The 22,484-nt window shown below is 35.1% G+C and overlaps 1 protein-coding gene across 1 annotated transcript in view; it reads right to left on the reverse strand.

Annotated features, from left to right (window-relative positions):
- Positions 1–3,087: 3,087 nt before the first annotated feature.
- Positions 3,088–22,484, reverse strand: part of LOC149834952 (S-adenosyl-L-methionine-dependent methyltransferases superfamily protein) — a 66,736-nt gene continuing 47,339 nt past the window's right edge. Inside the window, exon 7 of the mRNA XM_090010348.1 lies at positions 3,088–4,135. Coding sequence (XP_089866474.1) covers positions 3,940–4,135 — 196 coding nt within the window. The 3' untranslated portion in view covers positions 3,088–3,939. The remainder of the gene's footprint in view (positions 4,136–22,484) is intronic.

A 22,484-nucleotide genomic window follows, 5' to 3' on the forward strand; every position in this document is an offset into this window, starting at 1 on the left:
TTTTATTTCTTGGACACTGAATTGAGATACATATTACTATTGTGTTGGTTTTGTAATACTTTATTCTTTTGGAATTGAAGTATTTTAAATGAGTCATAGTATCTGCATTTAAATTAAATACAATCGTTTTTGTGTGGAACGTAACCCATCTGAGGTTTTTAACCAAAGATAAAAATATTTTCGTTGATGATCTTTAGAAGAAAAAAGATTTAATTTTTACGTGTTTTACAAGTGGTTAAAATCTCGAGGCATTGCAACAAGCCTATGTCTCGACATCGGATCAGAGAGATACAGCTCAAAGAACAATGACTCTTCTACAGAAAATTCGTAAATTTTCTTAAATATATGTGAATTTCCTCCCACTTAAAAAGAGGTCTGCACATTTTTTTTTGGACATTATGAAGTTCACATAATCATATTTGTGAACATCATGAATTTTGCATATATGATATGAAAATCGCATAAAAAATGTGTGCACTTTCTATTAAACTGAACCTCATGGTCAAAACTTTGCATAAATAGTGTGAAGTTCACACAACCAAATCTACGAACTTTCTGAAACTGAAACCTCTTGAAACTTGCAAGATTCGCATGAAAATAACATATTCATACGACCTTATTCCATTCATTCAAACTAAATGTGGTCAAACATATATTCATTTCATTCATTAAAAAATAAACATACTCATACATATATATTCATTTCATTCATTAAAAAATAAACACTCACATATATATTCATTTCAATCATTCAAAAATAAACATGTTCATACATATATTCATTTCATTCATATAAAAATGAACATGTTACATTCACAGTACATATTTCACATTAGAGGGTTTGATCTTTGACTTCTTAATGCCAATCGGGTTACTATTTTTGTCCACAGATCTTCTCTTCTCTCGAGCAAATGATTGAAACGAAACTGCCTCCTCTGCAATCCGACTCTTGATCATGTGAATTCTACAATCCGACCTGAAGCATGCACTTGCTCCTTCAAGAGCTCATTTTCAATCAAACATAGCTCCACATTGGTGGTTTGATCTTTGGCTTCTTAATACCAGTCGGATTACTATTTTTATTTGCAGACCCTCTCTTCTCTTGAGCAAATAATTAAGGTGAAACCGCCTCCTCTGCGCACTCTCCACAAATAAGATCTTTTACTTTTGTTGAAGATATCAAGATCATTTACCACCTTAGCATCTCCACCTCCTATCTTCTCTACCTTAACCATAACATCTTCCCCTTGTTGTTCTAAATCCTTAAAATATGAACCATCATTTTGTTATTTTTGAAGCATTTTAAATATCGAAGCATCACAATTAATGCTAATAGAGACATTTATAAAAATATGAGGACCTTTACATTTAAGTCTTCAATAAATTTATGAATCACATGTGCAATATTTCCAAAATTTCGACATGTTTTAATTATAAGAAGTTCACAGATAAAGTTGTGCGAACTTCGTTAGTTACAAAAACAATTCACATATTTGGGAGAAATTTTCTATATTTGTGAGAAAATCTACATATTTAGGATGGTATATATGTGAATTTAGTCAAGTATATTTACAAAGTTTAGAGGTTTTGGGTTTAACAAGATATTCACAAATATGATTATGTGAACTTCATGATGTCCGCAAAAAAAATGTGTGAACCACCTTTTGAGAGTTTGTGATAGCGAACAAGCAGAGTGATATCGCGCGAACTTTATGAGTTTCACACATGCGAAGGTTAAAAAAGTTCTTTTATAATTGACTATTTAAGATGTCAAGCATTGCGAGAAACATGACATTTTTTGTGTAGAGTACGATCATTTTCTGTATTCTTTTCTTGTTGCCAAATAAGGTCTGAACTAAACCCAATCAAGGCACAACAAACATCTGGACTGATCCAAAACCACCATCGATGGTAGTCACCAATCACATAGCAAGTCTAACAAGCAGTGATACCAAGCAATAGGGTTGGTGAACAGATGGTGTTCAAGCTTTCCCTGTTCTTGTGGTAAGTGGAGCCGAGCTTGAACACATGGCAAGCCCAAGCTGCCTTGTTTATAAAAAAATGTATTTTTTAAAATAAAAAATAATAGAATTTTGACTCTAAATCTACTGAGTCAAGCTTAATCTGGTTTGTTTACAAAATAAATGCATTGTTTCAATGCTGCAAGATATTGAACTTGCAAGCCAAACACTTCAACCATCTATAATGCAATATAAAATAAATATATGTAAAACAGATTAATATGTATGTGTGAAATGATAGGTGCTAAATGATACAGGTTAAATGACATTTTCAGGGTTTCTTATATTTTAAATTCTTACCATACAGATCTATGTACTTGATTTTATAGGAATCAGCTCTTAAAGTGTTCTATTTTGATACATGGGTGGGTTTTTATAATATTCAAAAAAATAACGGTGCAAAATCTTTGTAAAATTTCAAGGCTTCAAATATCATTTTTTCATCAAAAATACATGATACAGGTGTGGATTCCTCATAAATCGACCATGCCCAACACACTTATGAGGTCAGAAGTGCAAAAAAAAACACCAGAAGAGCAGAAAAACCCATTTAGCACATATTCGCACCTACCCATTTCTCATGTAAAATATTTTTTTTTTTGAAAGGCAAGCTGGGTTTAGGCAGACCCCCGACCAATTATTATTCAACGCACCACTGGATTTTGAACCTACAACATCCCACCAGAAGGAGACGTGCACTGACAACTACTAACCAAGGGGAGACCTGTTTGTTGTAAAACATATTTATTTCTAATTAACAAGCCTATACTAGCCGAGCCAAGCAGAACACGAACTAAGACACGAGCAGCTTGTCTTGTTTCCTACATCAGCAAATTGCTCTTCAACAGTGAACATTCTTCTAGCAGGAAGGTCGAGTTTAGAATGTTTGTTTGCCGTCTTTTCTTCTTTTTTTTTTGGCATATGGAGTGTTTGTAACGGCTAATCATTCCCGCACAGATATTGAAAGAGGTGAAACACTCATGAGGTTGCAATTTAATATGGTAAAGAGAAGCCAAATCACCAATATTCGATTTTTGTTGGCATTAGGCTAGTTGATACTGATAAGCAGTTGCAAATTTTTTACTGATCAAAGCATAGTTTGAACAAATTAACTCGGTTACATCTTTGGACAAATCAAAAAAACTAAATGATGCATTTGAAAAATGTAATAGTTGGAGAACCCACCAATAAGCGTGTGGTATAGAGTATCAGAAGCTTTAAACAAAACTGCACATATCATGAGCATTCCACCTCTCCTTACACTGCTATACATAAGATCAGCACCCATTTCTCCTTTTCTTCCCTGAAGAAAAAAATAAATTGGAAAAACAAAAACTAAAGTAGCTGAAACCATAGGCCAAAATTCCCTTATGCATTTCCTCGGTAACATAAAAAACTCACCCTTGAACGTAACCATATGTATCCCATGGGTTAACCATATGTAACATAAAACATTATTCTAGAAAACCAGTGAACATTTAGTAGACCCTCTCATTCTCTTCTTGCCGCTTCCAGTACAGGGAGAGCCTTCCACTAGAGTCTGCTTCCATAGCTGCAGGCCTCTAGATCTGTGTAACTCATGCAGTATCTAGTACAGGAGAACTTCACTGGCAAGGCCCAAGTGACAGGAGATGATGAAGAACCAGAAATAAGTACCAGGATTTGGAGCCCCGGTAACTTAATTACTATGATATATGATTGTTCAGCCTGCAAAGACAGCAACAAGAGCTCCTCCAAAAGCCATCTTATCACACTCTTGGGCAAAAGTTCTACAAGACGTTACCCACCGGTGTATCTTTCATGACAAATAGAAAGCCATATACAATATCAGGGATCTTAACTTTCAAACATTCTTAGGACTGTAGCTGCAAAAAATTGATCAACATATTATTAGTGGGCCCAAAGAAATCCATGTGATTCAAGGCCGCCACATGGTTTTTTGAGTGCAAATGATCCCCTCCTTGTCCTGGGAATAAGTCATTCTGATATCCCAGTGCAATGTTTGGAATATGGCTTCTAGAGGATTCAATATCTCAATCTTATCACGGATGATTACCCAACCACCAGGCCTCAGTATACGGTCCATCTCAACCACCACTCCCAGAGCCCTGCACCTGCAGCATAAGGCATTGTATCGATTTAAACCATAAAATGTTCCTTTGCAGAAAATACATTTTAGTTTGGAAAAAAGTAATGGGAAATAATCATAGCACAAAATTTACCAACCAACCAGAAGCAAGATTAAAAATCTGAAGGTCACATTAGCTAGAGCAGATTATAGCTAAATACAGGGCATGTATGTTCATGAGATATTTTTCATTTCTCTTGTTCTTTTATTTGCCATCATTGAGGACACACGCAAACTGAAGCAGCGAGAGACGAAGAGCAAAGATCACCAGAGGAAGAGATAAATAGAGTTTGAGATTATTGAAATTAAGGCCTTCTTCGGGGGGGATGGGGGGGCTCTTTATGGTTTTCTTTTTCACTGTTTTTTTTTAGCAAGAACCTCTCCTTTATAAGGGAGAGTTGCTGGAACTACTCTCATGGGTAGCCGTTACCCAGCAAAACGGGATTCTACCGACTTTCCCTCATTAGAGGGAGCGGTAATCGTATCCCGTTTTCTTATGTCCATCCACATGAGGCATATTTGAATATGCCTCATCTGGATAGGCCCACTACTAGGTGGTTCATGCGTTGGAGAGAGAGTGGGCCCACCTCTCCTCAATGCATGAACCCATATATGAACATGGTCATCCATGATCATGTATAACCAACATCTCCCACTTGGCCATGTGAATAGAATCACGATAAAGAATTTTACATCTTACTGTTGGAGTATTTTACTTGCATCAAAGTTCCTTAAATGAGTTATTTTCTTTGCTACTCATCCAGTTATATGTCTTATTAGACATATTTTAATCTCATACAGGATACATGTTTTGAGAACATTTTCTCTGATATGCCTTTTGTTAAGAGATCAACAATCATATGAGATGTAGGTAAGTAACTAACTGTGATTTCATTCTTTTCAATAATGTCATGAATATAATGATATTTTACCATTATATGTTTACTTTAGAATTGTTTGCTCGGCTCTTTATAAGAGAAATGGCAACTTGGTCATCACAATAAATTTGTATTGGCCCGTTGGTTATATCCCGCTTCAAATCATTAATGAAGCGGCTTATCCAAATGGCAAATGTACCAGCAGCATTGCTGGTAATATACTATGCTTTCTAAGTATGTTGAGCTATGCAGCCTTGTTTCTTGCATGACCAGGAAACTGCTCCTCTTCTGAGGAAAAAAATATATCCATAAGTGGATTTACTATCATCTCTGCTACCAGCAAAGTCAGCATCAAAATATCCAATCAGTTCCAAGGTATCATCTTGAAAATATAATTTCAAGTTTATAGTCCCTTTAAATATCGAAATATTATTTTCACTGCTTGCCAGTGAGGCCAACCAAGATTACTTTGGAGTAACTAACGAGGCCAACAACAAAGCTCATATCATGCCTCTTGCATCAAGCTTCCAACAGTTTGTGCATAAGAGACATTTAGTCTTTCTTATCTTTCAAAAGGATTATCATTCTTGCTTAATTTGACACATTTTATTACAGGTGTTCTAACAGGCTTGCAATCACTCATTCTAAATTTCTTGCGTATATGATTTATATACCTTTCTTGACTCAAGCTTAAAAGTTTAGAATTTCTATCTCGAGTGATTTTAATTTCAAGAACATAAGATGTTTCTCCTATGTTTCATATCGAATTAGGAATTTAACCATGGCTTGGTTTTGACAATAATATCATTATCGTTTCTAGTAAAAAGAATGTCATCTACATACAGTGAGAGGATAGAGAATTTGCTCTCACTTTTTCAAACATAAACAGAGAGGATAAAAAATTTGCTCCCACTTTTCCAAACCTAAACAGAGTCGTCAAATTTATTTGCCACAAATCTCAATGAAGTAATTGCCGTATGAAACTTTAAGTACCATTGACGTAGTGCTTTATGGTTTTCTTTTTCACTGTTTTTTTAGCAAGAACCTCTCCCTTATAAGGGAGAGTTGCTGGAATTACTCTCTTGGGTAGCCGTTACCCAGCAAAATGGGATTCTACCGACTTTTCCTCATTAGAGGGAGCGGTAATCATATCCCGCTTTCTTATGTCCATCCACATGAGGCATATTTGAATATGCCTCATTTGGATAGGCCCACCACCAGGTGGTTCATGCGTTGGAGAGAAAGTGGGCCGACCTCTCTCCTCAATGCATGAACCCATGTATGAACATGGTCATCCATGGTCATGTATAACCAACATGACCCACTTGGACATGTGAATAGAATCACGATACAGAATTTTACCTCTTACTGTTGGAGTATTTTACTTGCATCAAAGTTTCGTAAATAAGTTATTTTCTTTGCTACTCATCCAGCTATATGTCTTATTAGACATATTTTAATCTCATACAGGATGCACGTTTTGAGAACATTTTCTCTGATATGCCTTTTGTTAAGGGTTCAACAATCATATGAGATGTAGGTAAGTAACTAACTGTGATTTCATTCTTTTCAATCATGTCATGAATATAATGATATTTTACCATTATATGTTTACTTTAGAATTGTTTGCTCGGTTCTTCTTCATAAGAGAGATGGCAACTTGGCCATCACAATAAATTTGTATTGGCCTGCTGGTTATATCCCGCTTCAAATCATTAATGAAGAGGTTTATCCAAATAGCAAATATACCAGCAGCAGCCTTGTTTCTTACATGACCAGGAAACTGCTTCTCTTTCGATGAAAAAAATATATCCATAAGTGGATTTACTATCATCTCTGCTACCAGCAAAGTCAGCATCAAAATATCCAATCAGTTCCAAGGCATCACCTTGAAAATATAATTTCAAGTTTATAGTCCCTTTTAAATATTGAAATATTATTTTCACTGCTTGCCAGTGAGGCCAACTAAGATTACTTTAGAGTGACTAACGAAGCCAACAACAAAGTTGATATCATGCATCTTGCATCAAGCTTCTAACAGTTTGTGCATAAGAGACATTCAGTATTTCTTGTCTTTCAACTGGACTATCATTCTTGCTTAATTTGACACATTTTATTACAGGTGTTCTAACAGGCTTGCAATCACTCATCCTAAATTTCTTGCGTATATGATTTAAATACCTTTCTTAACTCGAGCTTAAAAGTTTAGAATTTCTATCTCGAGTGATTTTAATTTCAAGAACATAAGATGTTTTTCACATGTTTCATATCGAATTAGGAATTTAACCATGGATTGGTTTTGACAATCATATCATTATCGTTTCCAGTCAAAAGAATGTCATCTACATACAGTGAGAGGATAGAGAATTTGCTCTCACTTTTTCAAACATAAACAGAGAGGATAAAAAATTTGCTCCCACTTTTCCAAACCTAAATAGAGTCGTCAAATTTATTTGTCACAAATCTCAATGACGTAATTGCCTTATGAAACTTTAAGTACCATTGACGTAGTGATTGCTTGAGTCCATATAGGAATTTTTTCAAACTATATACTTTATCTTCTTGGCCTTTAACAACATAGCCTTCAAGTTGTCCCATGAAAATGGTTTTCTTAAGCTCACCATTTAGGAATGCAGTTTTAACATCCAATTGATGTAGATCTATATCGTAACAAGCTACAATAGCGAGAATTATCCTTATTGAGGCAAATTTTGCAACAGGTAAATATGTATCAACATACTCTAACCATTCTTTATGAGAAAAACATTTAGCTACCAAACTAACTTTAAATTTATCAATAGTACCATCGGATTTGAATTTTTTCTTTAAAATCCATTTGCATCCAATGGCTTTCCTTTTCTCAGGTAAATCAGTCAATTCCCAGACTTGGTTTTTCTCAATGAACTCAATTTCTTCGTTCATGTCTTTTACTCGGTTTGTTGACTAAGTGATTTTATTGCCTCATTATATGACAGGTTATCTTCTATGTCATCAAGGTTTAAGGCATAACATAGTTCCTCTGACAAGTAGACATAATAGTCATCCAAGTATGACGAAGGAGCTCTAGACCTTTTGTGGCCAACTTGAGTCTGATGAGAAGTAGACAGAATAATAACAGTTGGTTCATCATTACTTAACTGTTCTTGTGAATCATCAAAGTCATACTATAAATCAAGAAGATCATCTTCATTTATTTCAGAAATAATTGGTTTCATGTTTTGATTTTTCAAGAATACATCTCTACTTTAAATTAAACCCTTATCAGCATGGTAAAATCTATAACCTTTGGATCTTTTAGGATATCCAATAAAGATACACCTTATAGATCTTGTATCGAGTGTATCTCTTGATCGCTCTGTAACCTTTATATGAGCTATTGAACGCCATATATGAAGATGACTTAGGTTAGGTTTTCTTCTAGTTCATAACTCATAAAATGTAGAGACAATAGCCTTACAAAGAACCCTATTTAGAACATATGTTGTATATATCGTTTCTCCCCAAAATACTTTTGGTAACGAAGCATTAGATAACATGCATCTAACCATGTCAAGAAGAGACATTGTATCTTTCAGCCACACCATTTTGTTGGTGTGCCCGAAGTGGTAATTTGAGGTTTGATCTCGTTAGCCTTACAATATTTAAAAATTTTATTTAAGTTATATTCTCCTCCTCGATCAAGCCGTAAAACTTTAATCTTTCTATAAAGTTGGGTTTCAACTTCCTGATGATATTCTTTAAATTTTTCTAATACTTCATACTTTATGTTATAAGATATATATAACTATATCTTGAATAGTCATCAATAAAATATATGAAATATTGCATTCTTTTATGAGTTTGAGTCCTGAAGGGATCACAAATATCTAAATGAATGATTTCTACCAATTCAGATACTCTAATTACATTATTTGAAAATGGTTTTCTTGTCATTTTTACATAAATACATGATTCACATATGTGCAAAGAGGTTTCTTCAAAGTTAGGCATTATATTTAATTCAACAAGTTTTTCCATTTTTTTTAAATTAATATGTTTGAGTCTTTGGTATTGTATATTCACATCCACATTAAGGACATTATCACTATAAGCAAAAATAGATGAGATTTTATTCATCTCGGAATCTGAAATTTTAAACAGTTCATGTTCTTTGTCAAAAACCCTATCAAACAAAACCCGACCATGTTTGCCCATAGTAACCTTTTCAGGTAAAAACCTAACTTCAAACCCCTTAGCGACCAATGCTGAAACAGACACTAGGTTTCGTCTCATGGATGGTACAATCAAAATATTTGATAACAGAACAGTTTCTTAGAGTTTCAATACGATAAGCCCCAACACCCATATCATCATAGTAGATGTTGTTCCCCATGTACACCCGATGTCCCGGAGTTTATACTCGACCATGTCCACCATTCCTTCCTTGCTCTTGGCTATATGTCGCGTCGCTCTAGAATCCACCCACTATCCAGAAAGTGCCTGGTCCACATATGAGCATTCTGATTATATCATGTCTCTCATTTTGCCTGCCATTTTTATTGTTCATGCTATTGTTGTTGTTCGGGTAACTCTAACAATCTTTCTTGAAGTGTCTAGGTTTTTCACACTTGAAACACTTCACTTAAGAGGCAGACGGCTTGTGGAATGTTGGACCCTTTTTCTTATCAAATTTGTCATTATTTTTGAAGAACTTTCTTTTGAAATATGGGTGCCTAAAAAGACTATGGCTACTACTAGGAGCAGCTTTAGCGAAATGTAATTCGCTCTTCTTGTCTTGCTGCATATGTTGCTCAATTTTCAGTTGAGCTGACAGCTCTTCCAGTGTCAGGCTTTTAGAGTTCAACCTAAGAGCAGTTTGGACAATCTTCCATGAAAATGGTAGGCTATGTAGAATAGATATTTGCATACGATCAGGAATCACATTCCCAATGACGGCCAAGTCTTTTGCCATTACTAACATTTTATTCACATGGTCAACTACATTGTCATTTTCTTGCATCTTATATGAATTATATTGCTCTGAGAGCAATTGAACGTGGGTTTCTGAGGTAGTGTCATACTTTTTTTAGATAGCTTCAAACATTGACTTTGCAGTAGAATAATCTTCAAACACCCTAATGAGATCAGTATCCATGTAGGTGAACATAATGGTTCTGGCTAACATGTTATCCTTTTTATATTTAATATAAGCATTTTTATCTGCTTCAGGAGCTTTGTCACCTAGGTCTATCGTTTCAGTAGTCAGGGTATTCTCAATGCCCTCTAAGGTCAAAACAAGAGAAATCCTCCTCTTTTAGATATGGAAATAGATTCCATTCAATTTATTGGTTTTGGCTAACTCGGTAGCACAGACCCTACTAGACATTTTTCTGATATTTGTTATTATATATTGGCAAGATATGATAAAAATATGTCCAACATCAAACAAAAGGATAAAGAACATAGCATTAGCCATGAGTACCCAAAATATCATGTTTATAATCAAAAAATAAATGATATAAGACATTTATTAAGGCAAATATCAAAAAAAAATGAAAGAACATTAAGTTCTTACTTATTGCAATCAAATAGATATTTATAAGGCAAAGTGTACAAACTGACCACTTTTTTGTAATTTCAAAAAAGTTAGAGGTGGTTCTATGAAAAAACAGAAAAGATAGAACCCTTAAGATAATAAACAGAACTTTCTGAGTTAATCAGAGAAGTTCAAGAGTCTTTCTATAATTTTCAGAAAATTAGAAGTCTACCTCAAGTATTATTTTATGTATAGGTCTCTTTCTGGAATTTACCAAAAATTGAGGCCCCTGCTTTATAAAATAGAGGGTATAGATGCAAATACGAAATAAATAGAGAGGGTAGAGTTGTAAATTTATAATGCAGGATATAAGCAAAATAATAGAAATGATCAGGGGAAAATCAGTAAATGAACTGCAAAAGGATATAACAAGTATTTATCAAAATGATTATGGGTATAACAGTAATTTTGCTTAAGAAAAAGTATAAAACTAAAAAAGAAGGTTTTTGGAAACAGACTCCCTTTCATTTTTTTTTGTTTTCGTTTTCGGCAGTCATTGGAAGCAAGAGGTTTTAAGTTGAGTAAGAGTAAGACAGAATATATGGAATGTCGGTTTAGTAAGCAACGAAGTAGTGATGGGAGTATAGTGAAGCTTGGTGAGCAAGAAATACCGGTGGATGATTGTTTCAAATATTTGGGATCTATCATTCAAAAGTATGGAGAAATTGATGGAGATGTAAATCATAGGATAAAGGTTGGGTGGATGAAATGGAAGAGTGCAACTAGAGTGTTGTGCGATCGTAGAATGCCATTGCGGTTGAAGGAAAAGTTTTATAGGACGACCATTAGGCCCGCTTTACTATATGGTACAGAATGTTGGGCTGCCAAGAGACATCATATTCAAAAAATGAGTGTAGCTGAGATGTGTATGCTTAGATGGATGTGTGGAAATACAATAAAAGATAAGATTTGGAACGAGATACGTAAGAAGGTAGGCGTTGCACCCATTGAAAATAAGATGAGAGAGAATCGTTTACGGTAGTTTGGACATATTCGACGAAGGCCTAATGATGCTCCAATTAGAAGGATGGAGAAATGGGAAAATATATTAGTTAAAAGAGGTCGGGGTAGGCCTAGGAAGACTTGGATGGAGATGATAGGAAAGGATATGAATGCTTTGAACCTCACCGAGGACATGACATTGGATAAAAATGATTGGAGAATGATTCATGTGGAAGACCCAGAATGATTTTCTTTGTTGGTTCATATCGCCGACCCCAATTGTTTTGGGATGAAGGCGTAGTAGTTGTTGTTGTTGTTGTTTTCGGTAGTCGTTCCTCCAGCGCAACCTTGTCTGGCAGAGCTTCCTCCGACGAAGCTCCTGACCGGCAAGAAAACTCCCAGACCGGCACAACCCTTGACCGGCAAGAAATCTCCCAACGCAACCTCAAGTCCTGCGAAAGAAAAAAAAATCCTCTGCCAGTGTTTCCTGTAGGTAGCCTCTTTGATCCCCTTTTCCCTTTGTTTCAGAAAACAGGGGTCACCAGTTTTCGGCAACCTTCTGTGATATTTTTTTTTTTTGTTTTCCAACGACAAATAAAGAACGAAATAACCTCTTTTTTAAAAAAAAAAAGTTGTAATATAGTAACAAAGGTCACCAAAATCCAGTGACCTTTCTGTGGCCAGATGCAAACCCCGATTCGGGGTCTGCCTTTCCTTAAAAAGAAACAGAACCCCAACCCAAACTGAAAGAGGGGTTTCCCTCTGTCTCAGATGGGGGCAGACTGCTGGATTCCGACAGAGATCGGTACCACACGGGCCCCCTCTTTTTTATTGACCAGGATTTTTTTTTTAAAAAAACTTTATATTTTTGTTTTGTTTTCCATCCGATAGTGAAGCAGAGGTCTCCAGATCCGGTGACCTTGTGTATGCCCTTCCCCCTTTTTTCTTGTTTTTTTTTTGTTCCGGCAAAAGCCAGACAAGAAAAAAAATGTTTCCTCTTTTTTTTATAATTATTATTTCTTTTATTTTATATACATATGAATGAAGAGGGGTTTGGGTTCACGCCTTACTCTAAAAAAAAAAGTGTTTCCAGAGTTTTTTTTTCTTACCCCAATGAGCCAGTTACTATTTACCGATTGGATTTTCGACAACCTTTGCTCGAAAAACACAAAAACAAAAAAAAGGAGTATTGACCATTTTATTGCTTTTCTTGTTTTCTTTTAATTTTTGGTGGGTTCGAGTGATCGACAATCGGATTCCCCGCACTACGATCTGCAACTCTGAATGACCATCGGTGAGCAAAGGATGAGTACACTACAACGTTGGCTCTGATAGCAGTGAGAGACGAAGAGCAAAGATCACCGAAGGAAGAGATAAAGAGTCTGAGATTATTGAAATTGAGTAAGGCCTTCTTTAGGGGGGATCTTTCTGGTTTTCTTTTTTACTGTTTTTTTTAGCAAGAACTTTTCGTTTATAAGGGAGAGTTGTTGGAACTACTACTCCCCTACGTAGTCGTTACCTAGCAAAACAGGATTCTACAGACTTTCCCTCATTAGAGGGAGCGGTAACCATATCCCGTTTTCTCATGTCTATCCAGATGAAGCATATTTGAACATGCCTCATTTGGATAGGCCCACTACCGAGTGGTTCATGCGTTAGAGAGAGAGAGTGACCCACCTCTCTCCTCAATGCATGAACCCATGTGTGAACATGGTCATGTATGACCAACACGAACACTTTTCTTTACACGTTACTCGCAAGCTCCATTCAGCAATTCCTCTCTCTCTCTCTCTCTCTCTCTCTCTCTCTCTCTCTCTCTCTCTCTCTCTCTCCATATATATATATATATATATATATATATATAACACTAAAACACAGAAAGTGGCATGGTGGCTTTGATGAATTAGTTGTCATAGGTATTTTAGTAATTTAAAAATAATACATTACAACTAGTAAAGTATGTTAATTTCTCAAATGCACATCCTGGTGAGAATTAATGCTTCAAACCACCAAATCATTTTCAAGTTAAGGGAACAAATTTGTGATGAACTTATTAACATTCCAGAAAAGCCACGAAAATAACCTCTCTCAATATAAGTTCATCACAAATTTGTACCCTTGAAAATGATTTGGTGGTTTTGAAGCATTAATTGTCACCCCCATGTGCATTTGAAAAATTAACATACTTTACTAGTTGTAATGTATTTTATTTTTAAATTACTAAAATACCTATGACAATTAATTCATCAAAGCCACAATGTCACTTTCTGATTTGTAGTGTTATAAATTCGTAGTGGACTTGTTAACATCAACAAAAGACCATGGAAGTGACAAGTCTGAGCTGGAACAGTTACAGAAGTAACCTTCATGTTAGGACTAACATCCCCCTCAGGCTGTACATTGGTAAGAACCATGTGCAACAGCTTGGCTTTTAGCTCCCAATGACATCAAGTGTAAAGACTCTCCAAATACAAGTTTCAGTTCCAACTCTTGATCTTCGGCCTTCTCTCAGAAAAATGTTTATCTAGCTCCATATGTTTGCTTTTGTTATGTTGAACTAGATTAACTGATATGGCAACAGCACTCTTTTAATCGCAATACAATTTGTGATAGTCTGCCCAAGGTTCAAAAATAGATGCCTCAGAACAGCCCCTGCACACACACACACATTCCTATAAGCATTTTTTCAAGGTATATCCGTTGTCTGCTCTTGGCATTGATGCACAAAGACTATTGAAGATTTATAGATACCTGGATCCAAACACACCCAATATCCACTTAGATTGGGGGCCACCATCCAAGCAGAATACCGGGTCTTTGAAACCCAAAAATCTCCTTTTAGTAAAAATAACTAGAAAAATCCAGAAATTAGGTTTATTTTAGTTTAAAAAAATGCATGGTTGATTACCTGAACCACACGTGCCTAGAGACTACCAAATATTAGATTTAAAAGTACATAAATAAAACAAAAAATTACACCCAATCAAATCATCCTCAGCAACCCTAGCAATCAGGATTAAATTGTATTTCTTGCCTCAAGATCAGTATACACGGTGCTTCAACGAAAACATTGTTCCTGCTGTTGGAAATGAGAAAAACACTTGAATACAGACCAAAAGCATGAGAGAGAGAGAGATTTAATCTAGGGTAATAAATAATGCATGAAGTTTTAGAAACATTTCAAGAATTCTTCATTTTTAAAGAGATTTTATGGAAAGGTAATGTTTGATTGTGCTAGTTTTGGGATGACATTTGCACAGAAAAGGATCAGAGAAGAGAGATACAATTGCACAGGGTTTGAATTGGTATTCTGCAATGAATCTTTTGAGGACTAGGATTTGCTCTACTGGACCCCAGCAGCTGTCATCCATTATTTCTTCTTTCTCCAACTCCGAAGATCGAAATAGCTGCTTCAGCTTCAGCCAATTGAATTTTTGATATTCTTTTTTTATGGCACAGAACAAATGGCATCTTCTTCTAGAAATCCTTGTTATTCTTTGGTCTCATTGCTTTTTCACAAACAGCATGAAACATACACTTGCATCATCAAATCAGATATGTAACCACTGGAATTCCATAATGAGAGTCAAATGATGGATATGAAGGATTTTTTATAAGACTGTTTTGGGAAAGATAACTACTAAACAAGAGCATTTTAGGTATTCTTAAAGACTCTTAGTGTTAAAATGGATAATGTTTGAAATAAAGATACTTTTAGAGGTAATGATGTTTGGCTAAATATCCAAAAATGGTAGGATTCCAAAAACAAGGGGGATCCACCAGATATTTTAAACAAAAACGAGGGGGAGACATTTTTCATATTTAGGAGACTTGGACTCTTTTCATCAACTCAACTTTGAATTTGGGTTTTAGAACACAAAATAGACAGTGTAGACTCTCTAACTCATGCATTAACTACACCCATATCCTGCCAACCATGTTTGACCTTGGTCTAGGGTTTAGTTTGATGTTTCAGCAAACTAATCATGCCTTTCTCGTCTGATATTCGATTGAGGTGCATGAGAGCTTGTTTCAAAGGTTTGAGTTCTATATATCAACAATGACTAGAATATGATTTGTTAACTAATAAAACTTTGAAAGAAAGACTAGTTATACCTTAAGCTCGGACTAAACTAGGTCAAGCCATAACCAATAATTTAGTTTAAGCAAAAAACATGGTTTTCTAGAAAAAAAATGGAGAAAGGAACATGTAAATGTGATGCATTACCCATATTATGAAAGATATAATAAGTGAATCCAAGAAAGATGATTACAAACAATTCAACATATAATCATCAAGGTCATGCTCATAAACTCAAAAGGCACATCAAAATAATGGGTGTCTACAATATCAATCTTAAGATAAAATATATAACCATATCTCTAACAATCTATCTGTGAGAAGATGAGCTCATTCAAGAATGTTTGCTAGATCACCAACAATGAATACTCAAAGAGCTCCAACCAAAGTACCGAAATGAACACTCATAAGAACCAAGAAAGGTTCATACACAAAAAAGGATATTCAACAACAAGAGAAAAAATAATAATATTATTGATGGTGATCCACACAAAAAATACACACATTTGAGAGGGGCAATGCCCCATATTTATATACAATAGAGGAGCAAGAGGAGAGAGTGGTTGGGAGCCCAACGACTCTTTGTATTTGACTTAGTCAAATGTTGACTAGTCAAATACAATAAAAAAGAAACTAAAAATAAAAAGAGAAAAAACTATACTAACTAAACTAAAAGGAAAAAAATAAAAGTTCCTAGTTAGCCTAGGTTATGATACATTATTTAACACTCCCCGTCAAACTTACGGTTGGATAACCAAAAGTTTGTCCAAGAGAAAATGAAATCTAAGAGCTGCGAGAGGTTTGGTAAAGAAATCGGTCAGTTGATATTTTAAAGGAACATAAGGAAGATCAATAGTGTCGTGTAGGAATTCCTCTCATACATAGTGACAATCCATCTCAATGTGCTTGGTTCGTTTGTTGAATGTTTAGTTGCTGGCAATGTAAATAGAACTTTTGTTGTCACAGCATAGTCGTGATGCTCCTGTACTGTGAACAATGTCATTAAGCAATCTCCTTAGCCACACTACTTTCATAGTAGTTGTAGTCATGGCTCTGTACTCGGCTTTAGTTAATAAGAGAGAGACTTTTTGTTGCTTATTGCACCTCCAAGAAATCAATGATTCACCTAAAAATACACAAAAATCAGTAGTTGATTGTCGATTATTTGGATCTTCTCCAATATGAGGAAGAAGCAATTAAATCTGAGGAAGAAGCAAACAAGAAAAATCCTTGAAAAATAGAGGTTTTAATAAATCTAATAATACGTAAAACAACTCAATATGAACAGTGGTAGGAGCATGTTGAAATTGGCCTGTTGTGTGAACAGGATGCGCAATGTCAGGTCTTGTAATGAAGAGATAAGACAGTGCCCTGACAAGTTATTTATAAAGTGTTGGATTTTCAAGAGGTTCTTCATCATCAATCTTCATTTTGACATTTACAACTTCGGAAGTATCGACATTTTTCTCATCAAAGATGTCAGACCTATCAACAATATCTAAAGCAAACTTAGATTGAATCAGCAAATAGCCTCTAGAAGAATAAGCAACTTCTATACCAATAAAAAATTTTAAAAAACCCAAATCACTCATTTTAAAGTGTATTTTGAGAAATCTTTTAATGTTTTCAACTCCCTGTTTATCACTTTCAGTGAGGATCATGTCGTCTACATAGAGAAGAAGGATAATAATACCTGCATCAGAAATCTTAACAAACAAAGTTGTATCATTAAGACAATATTGAAAACCAAAATCAAGCATAACTTGACTAAATTTGTCATACCAAGCTTTTGGGGCTTGTTTAAAGACATACAGAGCCTTATTTAAACAAACAACCTTTCTTTTAGGAATATCAATGCCAAGTGGCGGTTCCATATAAACTTATTAGGCTAAGCTTCCATTGAAAAATGCATTTTTGACATCTATTTAATATATAGGTCATTTCTTTATTGAGGCAAGGGCTACTAAGGTCTTAATTGTGGTCATTCTAGCAACTGGAGCAAAGGTCTCTTCATAGTCTATTTCATACTCTTGGAAATAGCTCTTGGCAACTAATATGGCCTTATATCTTTCAAGAGTTCTGTTACTCTTGGTTTTAACTTTATACACCCATCGACAACCTATAGGCTTTTTGCCTGGTGGAATATCTTGAATAGTCCAGGTATTCGCCTTTTTTAAGGCATTTAATTATGTTGTCATTGCTTCTAATGTTCTTTTGTTATAGCATAGTTAAAAGGTTCTATGTAAGAATGTATTAATGCAATGTATGCATGATACTTAGGTGAAAAAGACTCATAGGACATAAATTTTTCAGAGACTTTTGACACTCTAGATGACCTTCTTGTTTGTATTTTTTTCTGTTCTTCATTACTAGTATATTTTTCGAGAGCACATGGATATTCTAAATTAACCCGCCTAGAGTACTGAATACAATCTTGATTATTATGAAATGATTATGCATATATCATATCATTTTTATCTTCTTAGTTTTCATCAATATCACACTCATCAATCTTTGAAACTAAATACAATAAAAAAGAATACTCATTTATTTTCTTAGTGTTCTCACTTTCAAAAAAACTTTCTTTTTTCCAAAAAGGATATATTTCTTGACATATATAACTCTTTAGTTTGAAAGTCAAAACATTTGTAGCCTTTTTGATAATTTGCATATCCCAGAAAAACACAAGGAATAGCACAAGGAGAGAGTTTGTCATTTTTGTCAGAAAAAACAAAACGCTTGCATCCAAAAACCCTTAACCTAGAGTAATCTGAAATTTGTTTGAAAAGTTTTTCAACAGGAGATACATTTTTTAAAGAAGAGGATGGCATTCTGTTAATGAGAAAAACTGCACTTAGTGTGGTTTCAACCCAAAAAACTTTAAGCACTTGATGTATAATAAGTAAAGTTCTTGTTGTCTCTATAATATGCTTATACTTTCTTTCGACTAAACCATTTTTTTGAAAGGTATAGGGACATAATCTTTGATATATGATACCATGTAGATTTAGATAATCTTTAAATTCTTTTGATAAAAACTCTCTTCTTGAATCAGTGCGAAAGATGAAAATATCATTTTTAAATTGATTTTTAACTAGATTATGAAATATTTGAAAGTATGAGAAAACTTCAGACTTATGTTTAAGAAAATAGATCAAAGTAAGTCTTATAAAATCATTCACAAAAAATATATAATATATAAAGCCACCTTTTGATATAACAGGTGTGGGTCCCCACACATTCGAATGTATTAACTCCAGTGGTCGAGAAGAAACAAAGGTTCTTTCTTGAAAAGGTAATCTCTTTATTTTACCAAGAATACAATTTTCATATGTAAAGTTTTCAAAATTACAAAAAAAATCATCTTTGGTACACTAGCATGGCCAAGTCTCTTATGCCATATATCCAAATCCACTTTCTGAACATTACAACACAATATATTCTTGAGTATTTCCAAAAAATCCATGTAGTATAAGCTCGTTTATCTATGACTTTCCCCAATCAGCTTCCCTGACTGGCGATTCTGAACTCGACAACCATGAGAGAAGAAAAAAACATTACATCCATAGTCAGATAATTAAGAAACAGATAAAAGATTTAAGTTAAGTTTAGGAATATATCTAATTTGTGGAATACAAAGTCTTTTGAGTTTTGAGAGGTTTTTTTCAAATTTTCCTATTCCTTTTATCTCAAGAGATATTTCATCAATGGTGAAAACATTTGACCCACTTGAATTATAACCTATGTCACATGGGTGCGGGTGCGGGTGCGGGTGCGGGGGTGCGGCATTTTCAAAAACCTAGGGTGCGGCAAGGGCAAAAATGTAAAAAACAATTATATATATATATATATAATTTTAAAGTTTTAACAATTAACATTGTCATAATATCATTCATCAATCATCATTCATACAATATATCAACCTAAATATCAATCAAATAAGTAAAGCAATTACATAAATCAACCTAAATATCAATCAAATAAGTAAAGCAGAAAAGAACTAAATTACATACCAAAGTATATCCTGATGAAGTAATTGATCTTAATCATTTTTTTCTTCATCATCAAATGCATCATTAGAAGGAATGCTGGGCTCAGCTAAATCCATGTTTGTTATGTTGAAATCATGTTCTCCCTCGAAGTCACACTCTTTTGAGTTTACATCCCAAAATTTGGATGTTCCTTGTCTGCGTTACAAACCCAATTTAAAAATGTTAAATACAATACAAGTATATTTAAATGAAAAACTAAAAAATAATTAAATAACTAAGAGAGCAAATTAGTACCTGTATTCATCATTTGTTCGCGAAAGTAATCGAAGATTTGAATGAACATATACTAAATTCTCTGCATGCTTGCTTGTGAGTTTGTTTCTCTTCGTGTTGTGGATTTGAGAATATATGATCTAATTTCTTTCACAACAAGATGAACTTGCAGGTTGCATTAGCAATCTTAATGCAAGACGTTGGAGAAGAGGTGTTTTTTATCCAAATGTTGACCACCATGTGATAGGATGTATATTATCCTCTTCTCTCGCGAATAATGTTGGTCCATATAATCTCAAAGATGAAAATTTTTCAAACTCTTGTGTGACTTGACGTAGAAGATATGTTTTTGGAAAAAGTATTGTCATACACATATTTTTATGTCTTGATAGCTCTGGGTCTAAATTTAGAGGGACACGACCAACACCACCAACCCGCCACTTATTTGCATAATATTTTGGATTAAGAGAATGTGTCATGCAATGCAAAGGAGTGTTGCTCTTATCCCGTCTTCTGACTAAAATTGAATGAATATGATTAAAAATTTCTGAATCATCCAATGCAGAATTTTTTTCTTCATGCTTGAAAACTATAGCTTGTATTTTTTCAATCATATTATCCCACATTTCATAAATTCTGTGAAGCATGGGCTCATCCTTGTCAACTTCTCTTAACATTTCCCAAACAGGTTGCGTAAATTGAAGTATAACACTCTGTCCCAAAACTCATCATCAAGAATGAATTTTTTAATTTCTTGAGCCTTGAAATCATCATCAGCACGATAGAATGTCCAATTTTCATCAGTCACCATGTTAATCAAAGCATCATTCACTCTTTTAATCCTCTTCACCATCACAATGATGGACGCAAAACGTGTTTCAGCGACCTTCAACAATTTCAAGTCAGAATGCCTATTAAATATAGCATTAGCACGATGGTGGTTAACAACAAAATTCCTAATGCTTTTGACATTTCTTTCTAAATCTTCAATCTATGAACATAAAGCATATGCTTGTGAATTTTCTTCTTCTTTGGGGTTGCAGATGCTCTTTAGGGTCATATTTAAGTTGTGTGCTACACACGGAGTCCAAAAAATATGAGGGTACTCACTCTTCAAACTCAACGTTGTACTTTTACAAACTGGTGTGTTGTCTGTAATGATTTGTACCACTTTCTGATCACCCACTTCTTTTATGACTTCTATAAACAATCTCTTCACATACTCTGCATTTTTATATTCCCCAGATGCATCAACTGCTTTCAAGAATATTGGGACACTAAGCGAACAAGCAATGAAATTGATCAGTGGACGCCTTTGAATATATATTCATCCATCAGATACAATAGAAACTCTATTTTGCTCTCATGAATATTTTTTAATCTCTAGCAACCTCTCCACATTTGCCCTTTCTTATGCAAGAAGTGTGGTTCGTATTTTTTCTGAACTTAGAGACACATAGTCACTCAAATTACAATTTGCCAAGGATGTTACTAAATCCTTCCAATAAGGATTTCTAGCCGCATTAAATGGGAGTGAACTAGAATAAAAATACCTTCCAACTTTTCTATCCAATTTTTCTCTCCCATATGTATTGAATGTTGCTTGTATCGTTCATCTACCTCCTACATTGACTTTTCTTCTTTTTTTTTCAGCATCTTCTTGGTGGTTTGCAAATGGAACACTAACTGCAGAAGAATCGGCCATTGCCTTTCTCTTCTCATATTCTTCTTGTATTTTCTTGTATTGTCTTCGCATTGCCTCATCAACTTTTCTGCATCCTAAAATGTCATGTCTTGGTATCTTCAACAAATGAGCCTTCACTCTTGTGTAAGACCCAACAAAATCTCTTTGGCAGAGCTTGCGTCAAAATCTCTTGTTTCCACCATCTCCTTCCAGTTTTTGCAAGTTTATCTACATGTACCCATAGTGGCCCCTCATCACCAATCCCACTACAACTATCAGCAAAAGTAGCAGCAGAACTCACATGTTGGGATTAGGATGACGCAAGTCATTTTCCTTTATCCGTTATTTTTATCCTAAAAACATAAAAAAAAATACATTCAAAATTTTAAATCAATTATACAAACATTATCTTGATATAAAAATATATATAAAATCAGGAGCAAGGAGGGGGGATCTGCCCCTCTCTGCCAAAAACAGGGAGGGACTCAGCCCCTCCCCTGAAATAAGAGGGAGCAGGGACAGAGGCTCGACCCCCTCCCCTGCCGAAAACAGAGGGAGCAGGGGGGGATCAGCCCCTCCCCTGCCGACCCAACAAGAGAGCGAGAGGGGGGGGGGGGGGGCTCGGCCCCTCCCCTGCCGAAAACAGAGGGAGCAGGGGGGGCTCAGCCCCTCCCCTGCCGACCCAACAAGAGAACGAGAGGGGGGGCTCGGCCCCTCCACTGTCGAAATCAGAGGGAGCAGGGGGCTCGACCCCTCCCTTGCCAACACAAGAAGAGAGCGAGAGAGGGTACGTACCTGCGAAAGGAGAGGAGCCTAGGAGGTGGCGTCGGTAGGAGAGAGCTCGAGCTGAGCGGGAAAGGAGAGGAGAGATTAGGGCAAAAAAATTTTTGCCCTAATCCTCCTTTTCATC

This window comes from Nuphar pumila, chromosome 6 (genome assembly GCF_984573655.1).
Source record: "Nuphar pumila chromosome 6, dmNupPumi1.hap1.1, whole genome shotgun sequence".
Lineage (NCBI taxonomy): Eukaryota > Viridiplantae > Streptophyta > Magnoliopsida > Nymphaeales > Nymphaeaceae > Nuphar > Nuphar pumila.